Raw genomic sequence first — 18257 nt, 5'->3', positions numbered from 1 at the left:
TCAATTCCGCCTCGCCTCGCTTCGTCTCGCCTTTTCGCGCCATTGCCATGCTCGCATACAGCGTTATCTTACAGACCGAGCCACAACGAAGCACCTACTCCTCCATCTTGCCCTCTTCTTCATCATCCTCGGGCTCCAGAGAGGCCTTTGCAAGACGCTCGGCCTCCTCCCGTAACGCCTTGGGCACCTCCTCATGCCTGCCCTTTGTCGGCCCACTGACGGCGCTGATCCATGTCAATTCCAGCTCGAAATCCTTGTCCTTGCTGTCCTCGTGCGCAACGTAGATGATGCGCGCGGCCTCYTTGACACCCTCCTCCAAAGTCAAGCACTTGTCGTCCTTGGGGTCCAAATTGAGCTTCTCCAACTCTGACTTGGCTGACTGTCGTCCCTTGCCCGTTGCTGCCGCGTAGTATCCCCAGTACAGTCCCGATGGCTCGACCATGTAGAGGTATGGTCCTCCTTCCTTGACACCCTTGGTCTTGCCGCCCGAGCCCGACTTGGGCCCACTACCGACCGCGCCATCAACATCCACCTCCACCTCGGCGTCCCAGCCACCGACGATACCAGTAATACCAAACGGTCGGACTGATGAGTAGAGGGTGTAGGCTTGTACGTAAGCGCCCATGCGGTTGGCGAGGGAGGAGACGGGGATGGGTGCTTTGTAGGTGCTGCGCCAGCTGGAAGCCTCATCGCGCGCGCGGGAAACAAAGTGGCGACCATCGGGTAGGAGTCCAGAATGGACCTAGRTTGAGATGAAGTGGTCAGTATGGGATGTATGGTGGTGCTCATGGTGATGCAATGGACTCTACTCACCACCCCCATATGCCGGTCGATGGTGGCTATCCGCTTGTTCGCATCCTTCTTCAGCAGCTTGCTGGACACCAACTTCTCCAGGGCGAGCACGACGCCATCCTTGCACCGAATGCCAATCGCCGTGCCACCGTTCTCCACTGCTTTGACTGCATATTCCACCTGAAAGTTGCGTCCATCGGGGGAAAAGACCGAGTTGGAGAGATCGTAGCCCGTCCCTATCGACGTCTGTGGGGGTAGTTGTTAGCAAGGCATGGCGCTTCAATGGACGAGGCCATGGATAGACTTGCCATGGCGGGAGCTTAGGAGGAGCGGAGCTGATATGTGTGATGGATTGGCCTGGGATGTTCAATTTGCTGCGGTCGATGCTATCTCCAAAGAGCAGGCGCTGATGTTGTGAGGCTTGTGAGGGGGTGTGGAGGATGACGGTGAGGTGTATGTTCGATGCTTCTGGAGGCAGACGCAGCTGCGCGTAAGTCGAGCTCGCTCGCGGAGCTACGAAACACCTCCCGAAGTGTTGCCGAGATATATCACTTGAGATGAAGACTCTCTTCCTTCCAATYCTGCACATGCCCATCTACAGAGACATCAACATCGCATACATGGTCACGCCGCTCACGAGGTACTCACGCYTTGATATCAGCAGCTCGACGATCTAATCGTACAGTATAGCCCTTATGCTCAAGGAAAAACCTTGAGGCTCAAGATCCAACGCCTAGGAAGCAAAAATGTTATACCACAGCTGAATGGCCATGTGCAGGCAAAAGTGCTTGAGGTCATCGAGCCATCGACAATGTCTATTGTTGTCCATGTGGAGCTAGAACAGAATGATAAGACCCATCAGACGTCGCCCATGATCTTGAAGGTGTACGACCGCCAATTCTCCCCCGAATTGCGTGAGTTCAAGGACGCGGGACCGGCGACTACAGTAAGCGAAGATGCGTTCACTGCGTTTGCGAGGGAAGGATTCATGCCTCAATTTCTAGCGGACTATGAGGAGAACGGACCATACGCATATGACGAATGGGACGTGTCGAAACAGGAGGCGTACTTCTACGCTCGGTCAACGTTGAGCCATGAGATTGAGCTCGAGGTCTACGAGCGACTTGTCGACATGCAAGGCGTGCATGTTCCAACAGTATTTGCAGATGTTCGATTGGATCCACAAAACGGCACAGTGGAGCAAGAAGAAAGCGCAAGCGAATATACCGAAATCAGAGCCATCCTCATGGAGTACATCCCCGGCTTCGCTCTCAAGGACATCGTGACCAAACTGCCAGAGTCAGATTGGGCGCCCGTCTGTGACCAAGCGATCGAGGTGATCAGAAGAATCGCCGACCACGACTTCATCAATTTTGACATCAAGACGAGAAATATCATGGTCCGCCCCGCAGAGGACGGCACTTATCAGATCTTCTACTTGGACTTTGGCGAATGTCGTTTTCGGGACCCCTCGGATTCTGATGAAGTTTGGCGGGAGCGTAAGCGCCAGAAGAATGAAGAGGGAGCCGTGGGATACATTATGATGAATCATATCTCCTATGCAAAAGGGAAGAAGGGGAAGAAGTATAAAGGCGTGCTTCCTCTTCCTTGGGAATATACGCCTTCTTCGCGCTTTGAGGGAGAGGCTATTGAGCTTTACACTGGTGCTGGTTAGGTTTAGATGTTAACGTTCACTTCGAATCCGCTGGGAGCCATTATCCGAATACGTCCGCCATCTGGAGACAGAAATTCTGGCATTCTATGAAAGCGACCACAGTGAGATTTTCCTTCAAGGACTCTGACACGACCTCGCTGAGATGACCAAAACACATACATTGACGTTCCTACGTGGGAGAGCACCAGATATCAAGGCTACTCAGTAGCTTGTTCACAGAATCAACACGTCGAAACGTCGAGAACTATTTCTACAGAGGAGAGCACCATATCTCATGAGATATCGACCACTGGCAGCTCGGCCATCTTCCACGGGCATGTGCTTCCAGAAAGAAGCATTGGGTATGACAGTGCTTCGGCTTCAACTACATGAGGAGAGACGGTGAGCAAGAGCCATGGTATAGTTCATGGAGCATAGGGCTGCCCATACCGCACAATTTGAAGAGATCAGAGGCTTATATTGGACTGCATATGTCTCATACTCAATCATCGTGGTTCATGTAGTCATTACGCCCTACCTGTTGCCAAGAGACTATGTAAGACGGTCGGTTGGCACTGTCATCGTTTATAGCGGGGTATACCTCGATAGGTACCACTCTTAAGCCGTGACAAGTGCGCCCTGGCGCCATTCGAGAGCAAACTCGCGCATCTAGCTCCATATACATATATTCCTCTTCCCTCCACATTTGAAAATCAAGACGCACTTGTTGACCTTCTTGGATCTCTACAATACCCTCCTCCGCAAACGACACCACTACTCAAAATGGCACAGCCCGAGCTCACCGTCGGCATTCTCCTCTTCCCCGGATTCGAAGTCCTAGACATGGCCGGTCCAGTCGAATGCCTCAACGTCCTAGCAGTCCACATGGGCAAAAAATTGCAATCATATGTTATAGCCGAGACAATGGAGCCCGTGACGCCCGATCACATTACACCCGGACCATCTTCATCCTTCGCTGCCCAACAGCGCTATTTACCCACCCATACTTTCGACAATGCACCCGCTGTGGATTTGTTGATCATACCAGGTGGACCAGGCTCTGGAAAGCGAGAGATGTTGCAACCAACCTTGGAATACATCAAGAACGTCCAGAAAGGCTTCAACGGCTATCCACCAGCGAAATACCTGTTTAGCGTGTGTACGGGATCTTTAATCTTCGCATGGGCTGGTGTGCTAGATGGTCAACGCGCCACGACGAATAAGTCTTTGTGGAAGTACGTCACGTCTCATGGTCCCTCAACACACTGGATTGCCAAGGCGAGATGGGTTACGAGCGAGAATGTCTGGACGACTTCTGGTGTGACGGCGGGGATTGATGGAATGCTTGCGTTGGTCGCGTCTATCTGGGGGGAGGAAGTTGCGGATCAAGTGAGCGCGACTATGGAGCATACTAGAGCCAAGCGGTCGGRTGATGATCCTTGGGCTGGGAAGTATAGTTGTGAGGATGTTGCGCCTGGTGAGCGGGCGGAGCTGTCGCGGTGATGGGCAGAAGCATGTTGATCAACGATGATCTCGATGAATGAATGAAGTGTGCACAGGTGTGATTTTGTGTGCATTGCATCAGTGTGACTGATAGAGATATGGAGGCGTCTGGCCACACATTTGCGTGAGACAAAAAGGGTCAGGCGGCTGTATCTCCGATCCTTCAGATCTCACGATCTCTCTCTCTCCAAACGTCCTTATTACCAACACTTCTAGTGACTTTTCTTGTTTCAGCCAGTCAACACTCCCCAGAAGTCGCACAATCACGATACACGCCTCCTCCTGCCAGTATTTCCCCCATGCAGGTCTCGGCCCAGAAAATCAGACCGTCGGCCAACGAACAAAACCCGCCTTTGTGCTTTCATGCCCGACCAGCATCAGCGAATGACACGGCCTGGCTCTAATTAGCGGCAGCCTCTAAGCACGTTTCAGGCCTGCTAGTGAGCGTCATCTGATTTCGCACATTCCGCAATATATATATATCTTCCTGCACCCCTTGTATTCATCATTCGCCTCATCCTTTACCTCGTTCCTTCAGCTGCCACCGTAGATAGATCCCTCGATAGTTTTCCGTACGCCCCAATCCAACAAAAAAGCAGAAAGAATACTACTCACCTTTGAGCAAAGACCATCACAAAGACCAAGACCTCCGAAATTGCTTATTCGCACCCTCGATCGACTGCTGCGGTCGCTCCGCTTTGCTGCGATTTCTTGTCGGGAAGCTAAAAGAAGTTGTACTGACAAGAAATCAACTGCAAGAGTGCGAGAGATTTGCTGCTGTTATCGACTGCTGCTGCTCCCGATTTCCTTTTAGCTTTACGTGCTCTTGCCGGAGGAAGGATCACCTGCCATACAAAGGGAACTTGACCTGGATTACCTGCCTTTGGACTCTGATCCGCATGCTTCCCATGCTGGTTCACTATTGTGATAATTGCTCCTACAATACTCCTGTCGAGTACTCTTCCACTGCCTGGATTGAAGAGCAAGCCTGCAACTACGTAAGCCAACGGCCTTGTCACAACGCAGGCCGTTTCCCCTTCCCCTTCCCGACTAACTTGTCCTTTACAGTGCGGTGTACGTTCGCTTGGAGCAGATACCGCCGGTCAAAGCAAAGGCGCCATGAATTCCGCCCAGCATGACGAGCTAGCACAGCTCTTTGCTCAAAACATGCACGTCTCGCATGTTCCTCAACATCAACCTCCCGTCCAGCAATTCGTGCAGGTTTCCGAGAAACAACCCGAGCAACCCGCTCCCATCCACTTCATCTCCAGCCACTACACTCAATCCGCTCACATCCGAGCCGAAACCCAGTCGGAGCCATCACGGAGTCCTCCACCTCCCTACAACGAAACTTTCATCCCCGAAGCGATGGCCCAAATCCTTCTCCAAAATTCCATAGACCCCAACGCGCTCCTTCCAAACCAAATCGAACTCTTCCGAAACGCTGACTACGAGCAGAGACTCCGCCTCCTCGAACTCTGGCGCATTTCCCCTCCTTCCTATCCCCAGCGATCTCTCCAGCCCGTCCCCACGAGCGTGGAGCGCGAGGAAGTCGAGGCCCGGGCGAGGTACGAGGAGCAGATGCGCATGCAGGCTCGAGCTTTCAACCGCCATCAAGCGGAGATGGAAGACACGCATGTTCCCTTGCATCATTTGAGCAGTGCAGGGGATGCGGAACCTTATATGTTAAATGGGTATGGTGCCGTGTCGCAGCGTGCGATTGATCCGGTGTATGCTGCGGGTGGATTGTGGCAGGCGCCGAGTTATGCTGCCAAGGAGCAGGGGATTGGGATGGAGGATCAGTATGGGATGTACGAGCAGATTCGAAATCATGCGGATTGGTGAGTTTCCTTGTGGATCTGAATGCGAAATTGTGAGAGTGTGTGGCTGATCGCTTTTGTTCCTGTGAAGGGAGCGAATGAATGGACAGCGATTTGGAGGCGATGATGAGATGGTTATGTGAGGTGCTGTTTCCCACGTTGATTGGCATTCTCTGGAGTAGATTTACGGAGTACTGGTTTCTTTTGTGAAGTGCATTGCATTGCAGGCGAAGGAATTGAAATGGCAATTGGATATTTGGCTACCTTGTCTGGTTCGGCAGATGGTCAACGATGAGAAAATGCTATCCCATCTTTCAAGCACATGTAAGTGAGTTTTGATTATGTTTTCCATTCACACTATCCTCTTGTAAGAAGACCGCCGATCAGCCAGAATCTCCTTCAAGTCTACTCTTTTGCATGACTTCCATCTGCGCTTGAAGGGATTGGCTTCTTGTTCAAAGCCTTGACGATGCCACCGACATCCGATTAGTCTWCACTCATCCGGCGTTAACCTCTCGTCGAGGTGTTCTAAGGGCCACAAGGGAATTCAAGGCTCACAACGGAGGATTTGCACCGTAGCTTCTTCTATGATGGTTTTCGACGYTCCCTGTTATGAAGCCTAAGGTAGAGGTCCATGGTCTCGTGGAGATGTTTTCAGGCCATTCCTTGACTGAGAGATGATACGGCATTCTCTGGTAATCCCTCTTATGTTAAAGCACAAGTTCGGTCTGGGGCTGAAATGGAGTAGAATGCTGCAGTCTCGTCATGGGCAGCTGTCGCTGGGGATACTATGAGCTATGAGTGCAGAGGTAGGTGTCGAGGAGACGGAAGAAAGATGTCGGGTGTTGCTTGGAAGAAATGTTGTGTTCAGACGTGCATATAGATAGGATGCTCCCGGATTGTACAAACCCATACCGCCATGACGGTGGAAGGTTGCAGGTGATGCTGATTGTTCAGAAAGACTGGAGGTGATTGTTGTGAATGGGTTCAAGGCGGGGTTAATTCTCGGCTAAATCCGACCAAGGTACCCGCGATGCGATGACGAGTGACGGGAAGTAATCAATTCCATCACAGTTGAGGCGTCGTACTTTGTTCCATCCACCCAACGAGCCCGAGTGAAGGAGTTTGTTTCCAAACCTGACCACTCTTCCACTTCCGCTTCCACTTCCACTTCCACCCTCCACTCGTCCGCGACATCAGCATTCCGGATCATCAACATCATCAAACACGTGCCATCTCCAGACGACCCCGCGACCTCAAACTTCCATATCTGTAGTTAGCTGCGACAACCTCGAGCACAAACAGCTCAACAACACCGCCACTGCACCGGAAATAACAAAACACTCCGACTGACATACGACGTCTCCACACATACCACTTGAGCCGCGTGCTCCCCGCACTCAAAATGGACGAGCAAATCGGCACCTTCTGCGCCTTCACTTCTGCCACTCCCGACCAGGCGCAGCGCTACCTTGCTCTCACTGACGGCAACGTCGAGCAGGCCGTCGAGCTCTTTTTTAGTAATCCAGATCTCGCCGCCACTCCCGCCGCTCCGCCAGCATCAGCACATGTCGCTCCTAGCCAGCCGGCCTCCCGTGAAGCTCCCATCACCATCGACGATGATGATGATGAAATTGAAGCGTCAGACGATGATGTTCAAGAGACGGGCAGTAGATCTGCGCCGGTGGCACAAGCGAGTCACTCGGTCGAGAGCGACGAGGCCATGGCGCGCCGGCTGCAGGAGGAGATGTATGGTGCAGGTGGCAGCGGTGGAGGCAGAGGTGGAGGGATGAATCTTGACGAGGATGGCTACCGTGCCCCTATCGACCGTCGGACGGAGACTCTTGTTGGACCTGATAGTACCGATTGGAGAAGTGTCCCTGGCGAGATGAATGCCGCCATCGCACATCAACTCATGAACCGCCAACAACAAAGAGGCGCGCGAGGAGCCCCGGCCGGAATCTTCAACCAGCGCGAGTCTCGCTCAATCTGGGCCAACGATGATCCCACCAATCCGGAGGTCCACAACGAAGTTCTCTCCCGCGCCACAGGCGGTGCTTCCGACACGACATCCAAAGCCAACCTCCTCGCAGACCTGTTCCGCCCACCGTTCGATCTCATCTCCACGCGATCCTTCTCCGACGCGCGTGATGACGGCAAGGAGGATAAGAAGTGGATTCTCGTCAACGTTCAAGATCCTTCCATCTTCGACTGTCAAGTGCTAAACCGGGACATCTGGAAGAACCAGTCGATTCGTGACACCATCAAGGAGCACTTCATTTTCCTTCAGTACAACAAAGACGATCCTCGAGGTCAAGAGTATGTTAACCTCTACTTCAGCGCTCTCCGGGATATGGACGACGCTTACCCACACATCGCCATTGTCGACCCACGAACAGGAGAGCAAGTCAAGACATGGTCCGGATCACCGGGACCCAAGCCTTCTGAATTCCTGCAGGAGTTGCACGAGTTTCTCGATCGTTACAGCCTGAGCTTCGAGAAGAAGAATCCGGTGCAGACCAAGCGAAAAGAAGCCAGGAAGAACGTTTCGCAGATGAGCGAAGAGGAGCAACTCGAGTTGGCGATGCAGGCTAGCATGGCGAATGGATCAACTTCGGAGCRAAAAGATGAGGACCCAGACGCCCTCACCAAGGATAACGGCAAGGGCAAGGCGCCGATGGGTGGAGAGGACACCATGGATGTTGATGAGAAGTCTGCTTCAAAGAGCAAGCCTGAAACGCCCTTTTCACAAATCTCATCCACCAACCCACAGGAAGAGCCGTCGGATCCCAAGACTACCGCACGCATTCAGTTCAGACATTCCAACGGACGCATCGTTCGTCGATTCAACCTCGACGACCCTGTGCGTCGCATCTACGAGTGGCAAAAGGCCGCCCCACTTGAAGGCAAGGAGGGGGTACCGTTCGAGCTGGTGGCCATGGGAAAGAACCTCATCGACTCACTCGACAAGACAATCGGAGAGATGGGTCTGAATGGTGGTACGGTCATGGTGGAGCATGTTGAGGCGGACGAGGATGATGCATAGTATACCGCGGAGGATGATAGTGGTGCGCAGTTCTCGGGAAACGAAGCTGTCGTAGAGGACAATTACAATCACTGGTCTTCGGCCATTGCTTGCTCGAATTTATAGAGCTATGATGCATAGCGAAGGGCGAAACAGCGTTCTTTCACAAGGATTAGCCTATGGCATTTTAGAATTGCGGACGAGCCATGACGCTCTCTTTCAATGAAATGGACATCTCTACGCGACGTTGACTTTCATTGGACGTGGGAGGTCTAGTCGATACAGCATAGAGAGAGTAATCGTCCACTTTCTCTCGAGTCTCTAGACAAAGCAATTCCATATACAAGAGTGCCGCATTGGGTTGGTGTTGAAGCTTATTCTATTGGTCCTCCACCTCCTTCCTCCACTTCTCATCCATACTTTCTTCACTCTTACTTCTTTCGCGAAACCAAGGCTCCACGAGGGCGCAATGAATCAAAACAAAATCATACCTGCAAAGATGAGGAACCCTCTGGGAAAGTACTCCGATTCAGGAAGTTCCGACCAGATACCTGCGAAACTCGACCAAGTGTCTACGCCGATTCAACACTCCCGGTTCCACCGCCAATAGTTCTTGAGATGGGCTTTTTTGATGATCTATCTCTCATAGTCCATCTATAGCATGTCTGCTGGATACCACCATCACGTGGAGGTGATTCACAAGCATACTCCGGACTTTGTACGTTTCGGGCGACTTTCTAGAAAGTAATACTCAGGTACACCGTTATAGGTAGGGCCGATCCAGCATTTTAGTAAGTCGACACCAACTGCACCATACATACTCTATTTGGTTCCCACTGATATGTCTACTAAGTGCCATTGCGTCCAGTCGTGTGGGCGGCTCACGTCGGAAAGATGTCATGTGCCCATGGTTTAAAAGTTACAGCACCGAACTTTTCCGTGGGTCTGTTATAATACAGTGATCATCATTACTTTACAAGACGATGGCATCTGTTTCGACCTATCGATCAAGAATGTTGAGTGTCAGAAACAGCCGACCTATCGACGAAGCGTGTTGAGTGTCAGAAACAGCCAAGCGGCTGTCGTTCCCGGCTCGACTAGATGTCTAGGGCAGTATAGCGATCTTTTGGACCTTCTCGATGTGCAATCAAGACTATTGGTTGAAGGGAAAGCGATGGGTTATAAGTAGAGGATATGCAGCTGCTGCCACCACTTCTACTTTGTAGATGTTATCTGCTCGTTTACCACCAACCAGAGGAGGAAAACCAATACCAAGAACTTGGAACAACCGCGAGAATCCCAACACGCCGACATGCTACGACCACCGTGGTTACTCACGGAGATTCTGCAACTCCTCACCCCAGCACTTCTGTTGCTGCTCCTTTGCACACAACAATGCCGTGCGGATGACTCGACCTTTGAGTTCAATGGACCAGCCGAGTCCGTCCATGTCAGTGAACCGCCCGAGTTCAACTTTGACGGTGACCAGATGCCCGTCGTTCTGCGTCCAGTCGCTGGACATCAACTGAAACACTCGCTTTTTGAACCGACAAGCAGCATGGACATGCACTTCCTGCAGCTTCAAGAAGACAAGAATCCGGGTATCCTCCAAATCACCATTGATCATGAAGATCACGACTATGTTAACCTCGAACGGATTGAGCCCTTCCTTGTTGAGCCGGTCACGTGCCGCATGGCGAGATATGGCGAGAAGACTGATTTGGATTTGCACTTTGAGACCCGCGAGGCTTTTGAAATGGCCGAGCAGAACTGGTCCCCAAGATTCTCCAACACCAATGAGAGGAGCATTCTCTTCGTCGTGGAAGGACCGTACTGCTTCGAAGCGGCAGGAACACGCTCGGTTTATCATTCCACCAATATTCGATTCGACGCAGATCGCAAGTTGGTTGTCATCGAAGCCGAGCCGCTGCATGCGCAGGTGTATTGGGAGTCCGGCTGGACTCATGGCATCACCATGTCATTATTGGAACACCAACCCGAAGGGCATGTCATAGTACCGCGTGAAAGTCTGCAGCTCACTCATGGTACGTCTTCGATCGATCGACTTTCTCTCCCGCGATCGTTCAGCTAATCGTCTTGCTTAGGCTCGCATGAATTGGTCAAGCGAGAAAACCATTGGCACAAAAACTTTCACCACAATGGGATCGACCTGATGTACAACAATTCAATGCATCATGACCTTGGAGAACGACATGAGTTCATCGGAGAAAAACCATTTTGGTGCGTCTGAATGACATGCACAACGCCCCTTTCTCCATCAAATGGAATAAACATGCTTACTGCTCGTCTCGTCAGGTACAATGGTCCACATATGAATATAGCTTGTATCGGATGTCACGTCACAGGCACGTTCAGAGCAGGAGTCAACGTCAGAATCGATCTCAATCCCTTCCATGGCCGCGAAAACTGTCACAACAAGAAAAGGAACCCGCCGAGGAAACGCTCGGCGAACGCCACAGCGTTCATGGATAAACATGAGCACATTCAGCCAACAATCTATGCTTTGATGGAGGCGGAGCGAATCGAGAAACATCGACAAGTTCGGGTGGAAGCGCGCAAATTGCGAAGGCGAGGGATCTCATCCCCTGAGTCTCCCGACCTGAGCTGTTCCCCGGCGAACCCTACATTCCCCGTCTGCCACGAACGTCACATGCCTCGTGCTCTCCAGACTGCTGACCCTTGCAACGATTGGCTCCATCCAACTGAGGCGGCCAAAGAAGTCTTCACGTGCGCGGTGAAGTCAATCGTCAGTCTCCTATTCAAGGGCAAGAAATGCCGGAAAACGCTCCATAAAGAACTGAAAGAGTTCCATGGCATCAAGGACTACGCCAAACAATTCGTTCGGGCTCACGTAACGGATCTGGAGATCTATTACGAGGTCATTGACGACATTGACATACGATTTCAACTCGAAATTTCCGGGACAGTCTCCTTGACCTTTTACTTCGACGTGGACTTTCTCCAATCGGCGATAAAAATCACAAACGGCGACGAGGCATGCAAAATGATACCCGACGCGCCCATGTTCTGCGTTAAACCTTCCCTTCCTGTTAGTATTTCCATTGGTTATATGATCAGTACGGACGGGGGATCTTCTACCGGCCCAATGTCCTTGAGCGGGCTTCCTTCTGGAAAAAAAGATAAAGACGGGAAGTCCATTCCGATCGGAAAAGCGATGAGTTTTGGTGGATCAAAGAGTAGTTCTAACGATAAGACAAGTCTGGATGCCCAAAAAGTCGGTCCTGGTGCCGGCAAAATCGAACTCGATCCTATCAAGGATAATGATAAGACGCCGCACGGACTGCCGGTTCCGACATTGGACTTGTCACCCATAGGAGTCTCTACCTCGGTGGCACTGGAGGCGCATATTAATGTGTACGTTGTGATGGAGGGTATGCCGCGGGTGATTAGAGTGAAGCTGACATGGACGCAGAACCCTTCCAGGCTTCCACGTCAGGATGCCCAAGGGTAAGATCTCCTGGAAACCCTTGAAGGAAAAAAAAGAAGAACAACTTGTCAACACCATTACCATGATCACCGAATACCTCCCCGCGAGATTGGAAATCAACAGTCCCAAGCTCACCATCAGGGTGTCCGCCGGACCACGCTGGAAATTTCACCTTCTCCCTCTCCCCGAAGGTGGGATGAAGGACAAAATGACCGTGGCAGGCATTTCCGATCCTCTAGCTATTGGAGGACATTTCCAACCTATTCGCATCGACCAGATCCTCAGCGTGGCGACCGACGACGACGTCGATAAATGTCCCAAGAATCATATCAAGTACGAAGTGTTGATACGAACGGGCATGGATGCCTATGTTATGGTCTTCGCCCAGCGCGTCCTCGATTTAAACTGGATACCCCCCCTGCACAAAACCAACATTCCCTCGGAAACGATTCGCGGACTGTGGTATTCCTGGCGCGTCTATATACAATGTTTGAACGCGACGATTGACATGGACCCCGTGAACGACAAAATCAATGCGAAATTGCTGGAGTGGCAGCAGCCGCTCATCGACGCCTTCGCGAAGATTGGGCAGAAGATTAGTGCGCAAGCTGACAAAAATTTCAAGCATGTGCCGCTGGATGACAGGTGGAGGAATGAGACGGCGATGGAAATGATTGATTTCTTGGATTTCGCTTCTTGGTCTGATCGGGTGGGACCTGGAATGACTTGGAAGGAGTGTCAGATTGGGATACATTCGGGATGTGATGAAGAGCATCGATTCTTGGTTGCTGAGGATGCTCCGCCAAGGGAAGAATATCAGTCTGAAGAAGATGAAGGCGGGGACGATGACCATAAGAATGTGGACGGTGAGGAGAAGAAGAAGGAGAAGGATGGACTGGGGCATGTGCTGAAATGTATGTTCCTCGGTTGTTCTGAGAAGCATGACGGGGAGGATAAAGGGGGAAATAATGATGAGCCGGAAAAAGATCCGGATGACGAGGGAGGGAAGGAGAAGGAGAAGAAGAAGCATGGAGCCCTTCACTATGCTAAATGCTGGTTCGTAAGTTGCGATGATGATAATGATGATGGCGCCGCCGAAGGTGCTTCGACGGCTGATGCTGGAGTTGGTGCTGGAGTTGAGTCTGCTGCTGAGGCTGGAGTCGGTGCTGTTGATGCCGGAGTTGAATCTACTGCTGGGGCTACTGCTGCCGATGCTAATATCATGCTCCTCGCAGCAGAGGAGCCCGCAACTCAGGCTCAGAAGGAGGATTATCATGGCGTGGATGATGATGATGGTGAGGGAGGGTATGATAGGTGGAGCAAATTGATTGAGGATTAGGTGGATGAGGGATGGGATGTTGATGGGATGTTGGTGGGTTGTTGGTGGATGGGTGAGGAGGGGATTACATATGAAGACGTAAAAGCGAAATGAAATGAAATGAAATGAAATGTTCAAGGCAATGAGATTATAAAACTCGATGCTATGGCTGGTTTTTACTCGACACCATTGCTTACGAGTTCATCAGTCGTGCAGCAACTTATATGACCACGCTTCTCTTTATCAATCATTGATGTTCAACCGGCCCATGTCTAGGCCTGTGAACAACGAGACGCACTGAAGTGTCGGCGAGTCCTCAGAGTCCTTCCCAGTCGCTGAATCACTAGAAAATCGATCGTCCTTTCGACTTTTGAGAATTTGACATTCTCGTAGCTCATGGCGGATGCGGCAAGTTTCAACCCCACAATCCGCACTTACAGCAGCGGACGGGTTGGAGGGCAGAATGCGACACTGGCAAGCCAATCGAATTCGAGATTGGACAAGTTGGTTGAGTAGACAGTGAGGTGCGATTTGCGACCTACCCTCATTCCGAGTCTTGGCGCCACGAAGGAGAAAAGTGCACACCCCCCCAAGCACAAGCTCGCACCGATGCATGGGAGCTGAACTGTCCACCAATATCTGCAGACAGCCATGCCGGCTATCCACACCTTCGAGAAGGTGATGGATATCTGTAACCTAATTCGGATGGACCACACTGCCCATAACAAGAGACAGCACGGTGAGTAGAAGGTCGGCGTTGTGTCCGAAGACACAGCCGCACAGGAGGTTCGTCTCCTTTGCACCTGAAATAGGGCCTCGTCATGGGGGAGCAGATGAGGCCCGGAGTGTTGGCAAAGTGGGGTGGGGGAAGATTTACTGTGGTGAGAAGAGAGGGGGGAATGAACTGTGAGCAGAGGAGAGGGGCATCATCTTGCATCAGCGTGGGCGCTTTATCATCTTGAATGGAAGATGGATGGCGTGCCGATGTTGATGGTGATGTTGAAGGAGTGAGGTGGATGAGAGGAAGAAGATGGGAAGATTGGAAGGGCAGAAAAAGAAATCCCGTCGTTCGGCAGCGTCCCTCCCGTCCCGTCCCGCCTGTCGATCTCATCCCCGCGGCCAAAGTGGACAAGGTCATGTAGGTCAGCTTCACATGAAAGGCTCCACGTCTCATCTTTACCTTCCTTACATCCCCTCCGCCTCCATCCACCATGGACCTCATCCGGCGCCTCGGCGCATACCTCGACTCGCCGACAATTCCCTGGAAGTCACTCATTATCACCTTTTCCCTCGGCCAATATGCCATTGAAAACTACCTCGCCTACCGCCAATACCAAGTCCTCCGCCGCACCACCGTCCCGCGTCAATTGGCCTCGGAAGTCGACGCTCCCACCCACAAAAAGAGCCAGGAATACGGCCGAGCAAAGGCGAGATTTGGAGCGTGGAGTGGCGCGTACAATCAGCTGAAGAATCTCCTCATCATCTCCTACGATGCCTACCCCAAACTCTGGGTCTGGTCGGGCGCACTCGTCGCAGCATACGCCCCCGCACGCTTCTCCGGAGAAATCACGCACAGTCTGGTCTTCGTCTTCGCATATGCTCTCGCCGAGACGATTGCAGGTCTCCCATGGTCCTATTACCACCACTTCGTCCTGGAAGAATCCTTTGGCTTCAACAAACAAACCCTCTCGCTCTGGGTCAGCGACCTCGTCAAAGGCCAGGCTCTCACCTTTGCCTTTGGAATTCCCCTCGGTGCCGCATTCCTCAAAATCATCCAATCCACTGGCGAGAAGTTCTTCCTCTACATCTGGCTCTTCATGCTCGCCGTCCAATTGGGCGCCATCTCCATCTTCCCCACCGTCATAACTCCCCTCTTCAACACCCTGACGCCACTACCGGAAGGAGAACTCCGCGATAGAGTCCACGCCCTCTCCAACAAACTTGCCTTCCCCCTCAGTGAACTGCAAGTCATCGACGGCAGCAAGCGATCCGCCCATTCCAACGCCTACTTCACCGGTCTCCCCTTTATGAACAAGAAAATCGTCATCTACGACACCCTCATCGCGAAGTCCTCTCCCGCGGAAGTGGAAGCTGTTCTCGCCCATGAATTGGGTCACTGGAAAATGAGCCACACTGCCAAATTGTTGGGAATCTCATCGGCGCATTTACTATACATCTTCACGCTATTTGGAGTCTTTATCAATAACAAGAGTTTGTACGAGGCGTTCGGATTTGGAGGACAACTGGGACAACCGATTATGATTGGATTCCTTCTCTTCAATGAAGTGTTGAGTCCGACGGATAGTGTGGTCAAGCTGGGCATGAATGTGCTTACCAGGAAGTTTGAATTCGAGGCGGGTGAGTGTGCTGATGATTCTCTTTGTCTTGATGAAGAATTCTCACTAATAATGATGTGTGTTGTAATAGATGCCTTTTCCCACCAACTGGGCTACGCAAAGGAATTGAGCGCCGCGTTGATCAAACTGCAAATTCAAAATTTGAGTTCCATGGTTAGTAGATCCTTCTATCTGTCGAAGAATGGCAATCAACGAATACTGACCTGGTGATGTTTTTCTAGGACGCCGATTGGCTCTACTCTTCCTATCACTACTCCCACCCCATCCTCACGGAGCGATTAAAAGCGGTGGGATGGACGAGCGAGAAGAAGATTTCGGGTGAGGGCCAAGGGGTGGTTGTTGGGGGTGGGGAGAAGAGTGAATTGTAGATGGGGAGCGACTGGATATTTGAGATTTGAGATGAATGACAGAACAAGAGGGAGATTTGATGTCATTTCTCGAGGACTTTGTAAGATGTACCAGGAACACGTTACGTCTTCTCGACTTGATTGATTCGTGTGGAGGGCATGGCAGGCAGTAATTTGTGCATGCCATGGCCTCCCTTCCTCTCTGCCTTTATGTCATACAGTAATTTGTGAAAGCCATGGAGTCTCACACACTCTCTCTGACTTGCTAATAACACACTCTATCTGCCTTGCTTTGCCATCCTTCAAAGCCATTGCAAAATTGCAGCCCATCCTTCATTTCCCCAACAATGCCTGAAAGATGAGTCCTCGGGCAATCATGAAGACGTCTGAGCACCCTCTTTCTCCTTCTTGCCCTTTTTCTTCGCGGCCTTCTTCTCCCTCGTCGTAGCTGGTGTCGTACCATTCACATCCCCATTTCCGCCGTTAGTTTGCTGTTTCTGCCCTCCATCACCAGCAGCAGCAGCAGGCGTGCCATTCATTTTCTTCCCTGCAGATTTCTTTTCCTTGGGAGTACCATTACTCTGCTCCTCTGCAGCTTTCCGCTTCTCCTTTCTTTCCTTTCGACTCGGTGCAAGACTTGTCGTCACGGTTGGGGTTTGCGCATCCCCCATTTCCACATCTCCATCTGCATCCCCACCTCCACTTGCATTCCTCCTCCTCTCCTCTTCCCTCCTAGCCTTCTTCGCCGCCCTCTTCGCCTCCTTCTCATCTTCTCCCTCTCCCCCCTTCCTCTTCTTCGAGGAATTTCCTCCCGGAACAACCACCTCCCCCTGCGCATCATGCTCCACCACCACAGGCGCATTCACAGCATCCTCGCGATCCACGCCCGCAGGATCCCTCTCTCCTACATCCTCCACCAGAGGTTTCTGCGCCAGAGCGTGGGATTGCGCGGAAGAGTATTGTGCGGGATCATTGATGTCCGCAGCGGCAGTATCATCTCCATCTCCACCATCACCTTCGCTGTGACTTGCTCCATCATCACCATCATCATTATTCCCCCCAGCTCTCTTGCGTTTCCTGCCAAATGTTGGGATTTCTTTCCCTTCCTCTCGAGCTTTGGCCACAGCGGCTTTCTCAGCCGCGCGTCGAGCTTTCTTCTTCTCGGCTTTAGTCATGAGATGTTCAGGTTTTTCTTGCGGTGGTTGTTTGTGAGTTTTCTGCTTGGGTGGTGGTTGTTGTGCCTCTCCCTCTCCCTCTCCCTCTCCCTCTCCCTCCTCAGTTTCCTCCTGCTCCTTCCTCCGATCATACGCCCTCCCCAAAGCCTCCCCAACAACCTCCTCCCCAAACCTCCCCACCAATTCCTCTTGACTCTCAGCATCCAAAACCTGCCCTCTCATTCCCGCCTCAATGCGACGAAGGTGATGCATCGCCCAACTTCCCTGCGGTCCGGATTTGGGTCCATGGCGCACGCCTTCGAGGGATAACCAGGCGTCCGGGTGGAGGTAGGGCCTTGTGAGGGATTTCTCGAGGTAGGCGGATAGAGGCTCGCTGGCGGAGAGTGGGGAGAGGGGCACGCTGGTGTGGTGGTGGAGGGGTGGGTAGGTGAAGGTTGGGTCGGATGGCATGTTTGCTGGTGTTGTTGTTGTGAGTGAGGTGTGAGCTAAAGAAGAGTACCTTGATTGAGGTATGGAAGAAATTCTTAGCGGCTCGGGCAAACTTTCTTCCCCTTCTATTAATTCCGACCTAACTGCCTTACCTTACCTACCACAACCATCCACTTCAAAAGTAAGGTATGTCCGTAGCATCATGGTCCACAGGCTTGCGGTCGGTATTCCGCGTCTGTCAGAAGCCCACGACGACCATCCTCTGCTTAGTCACAGGATACACGAAATGTCTGACTCTGCCGGATCCCGTCCCCAGCCCCGAAACTGTCCTTCACGACCCCGAACTCGTGCAGCGGCGCTACGATGGC

At 51.9% G+C, this 18257-nt stretch overlaps 8 protein-coding genes; 6 read left to right on the top strand and 2 right to left on the bottom strand.

Annotated features, from left to right (window-relative positions):
• Nucleotides 1-94: 94 nt before the first annotated feature.
• RCC_04205 (probable proteasome subunit alpha type-3) lies at nucleotides 95-1103 on the bottom strand (the record flags this gene model as incomplete). XM_023769483.1 has 3 exons in its annotated part: nucleotides 95-742; nucleotides 814-1038; nucleotides 1101-1103. The coding sequence occupies 3 exons, from the start codon at nucleotides 1101-1103 to the stop codon at nucleotides 95-97; spliced, it is 876 nt and encodes a 291-aa protein (XP_023625251.1).
• A 500-nt stretch (nucleotides 1104-1603) lies between these two features.
• Nucleotides 1604-2467, top strand: RCC_04204 (uncharacterized protein; the record flags this gene model as incomplete). Its single annotated transcript, XM_023769482.1, has 1 exon — nucleotides 1604-2467. One exon carries the CDS (start codon nucleotides 1604-1606, stop codon nucleotides 2465-2467), a length of 864 nt encoding a protein of 287 aa, XP_023625250.1.
• A 762-nt stretch (nucleotides 2468-3229) lies between these two features.
• On the top strand, nucleotides 3230-3949 carry RCC_04203 (related to ThiJ/PfpI family protein; the record flags this gene model as incomplete). Its single annotated transcript, XM_023769481.1, has 1 exon — nucleotides 3230-3949. The coding sequence occupies one exon, from the start codon at nucleotides 3230-3232 to the stop codon at nucleotides 3947-3949; it is 720 nt and encodes a 239-aa protein (XP_023625249.1).
• An 899-nt stretch (nucleotides 3950-4848) lies between these two features.
• Nucleotides 4849-5912, top strand: RCC_04202 (uncharacterized protein; the record flags this gene model as incomplete). XM_023769480.1 has 3 exons in its annotated part: nucleotides 4849-4947; nucleotides 5018-5790; nucleotides 5861-5912. The coding sequence occupies 3 exons, from the start codon at nucleotides 4849-4851 to the stop codon at nucleotides 5910-5912; spliced, it is 924 nt and encodes a 307-aa protein (XP_023625248.1).
• A 1262-nt stretch (nucleotides 5913-7174) lies between these two features.
• RCC_04201 (related to UBX5 UBX (ubiquitin regulatory X) domain-containing protein) lies at nucleotides 7175-8815 on the top strand (the record flags this gene model as incomplete). The annotated part of the gene is made up of 1 exon (XM_023769479.1): nucleotides 7175-8815. One exon carries the CDS (start codon nucleotides 7175-7177, stop codon nucleotides 8813-8815), a length of 1641 nt encoding a protein of 546 aa, XP_023625247.1.
• A 1291-nt stretch (nucleotides 8816-10106) lies between these two features.
• Nucleotides 10107-13602, top strand: RCC_04200 (uncharacterized protein; the record flags this gene model as incomplete). XM_023769478.1 has 4 exons in its annotated part: nucleotides 10107-10839; nucleotides 10900-11035; nucleotides 11111-12190; nucleotides 12249-13602. The coding sequence occupies 4 exons, from the start codon at nucleotides 10107-10109 to the stop codon at nucleotides 13600-13602; spliced, it is 3303 nt and encodes a 1100-aa protein (XP_023625246.1).
• A 1190-nt stretch (nucleotides 13603-14792) lies between these two features.
• On the top strand, nucleotides 14793-16306 carry RCC_04199 (probable zinc metallo-protease; the record flags this gene model as incomplete). XM_023769477.1 has 3 exons in its annotated part: nucleotides 14793-15939; nucleotides 16009-16091; nucleotides 16160-16306. The coding sequence occupies 3 exons, from the start codon at nucleotides 14793-14795 to the stop codon at nucleotides 16304-16306; spliced, it is 1377 nt and encodes a 458-aa protein (XP_023625245.1).
• A 353-nt stretch (nucleotides 16307-16659) lies between these two features.
• RCC_04198 (uncharacterized protein) lies at nucleotides 16660-17910 on the bottom strand (the record flags this gene model as incomplete). Its single annotated transcript, XM_023769476.1, has 1 exon — nucleotides 16660-17910. One exon carries the CDS (start codon nucleotides 17908-17910, stop codon nucleotides 16660-16662), a length of 1251 nt encoding a protein of 416 aa, XP_023625244.1.
• Nucleotides 17911-18257: the final 347 nt, after the last annotated feature.

This window comes from Ramularia collo-cygni, assembly GCF_900074925.1.
Source record: "Ramularia collo-cygni strain URUG2 genome assembly, contig: RCC_scaffold05, whole genome shotgun sequence".
NCBI lineage: Eukaryota > Fungi > Ascomycota > Dothideomycetes > Mycosphaerellales > Mycosphaerellaceae > Ramularia > Ramularia collo-cygni.
Note: the sequence above shows the minus strand (reverse complement) of the source record. Positions and strands in the feature narration are given on the sequence as shown.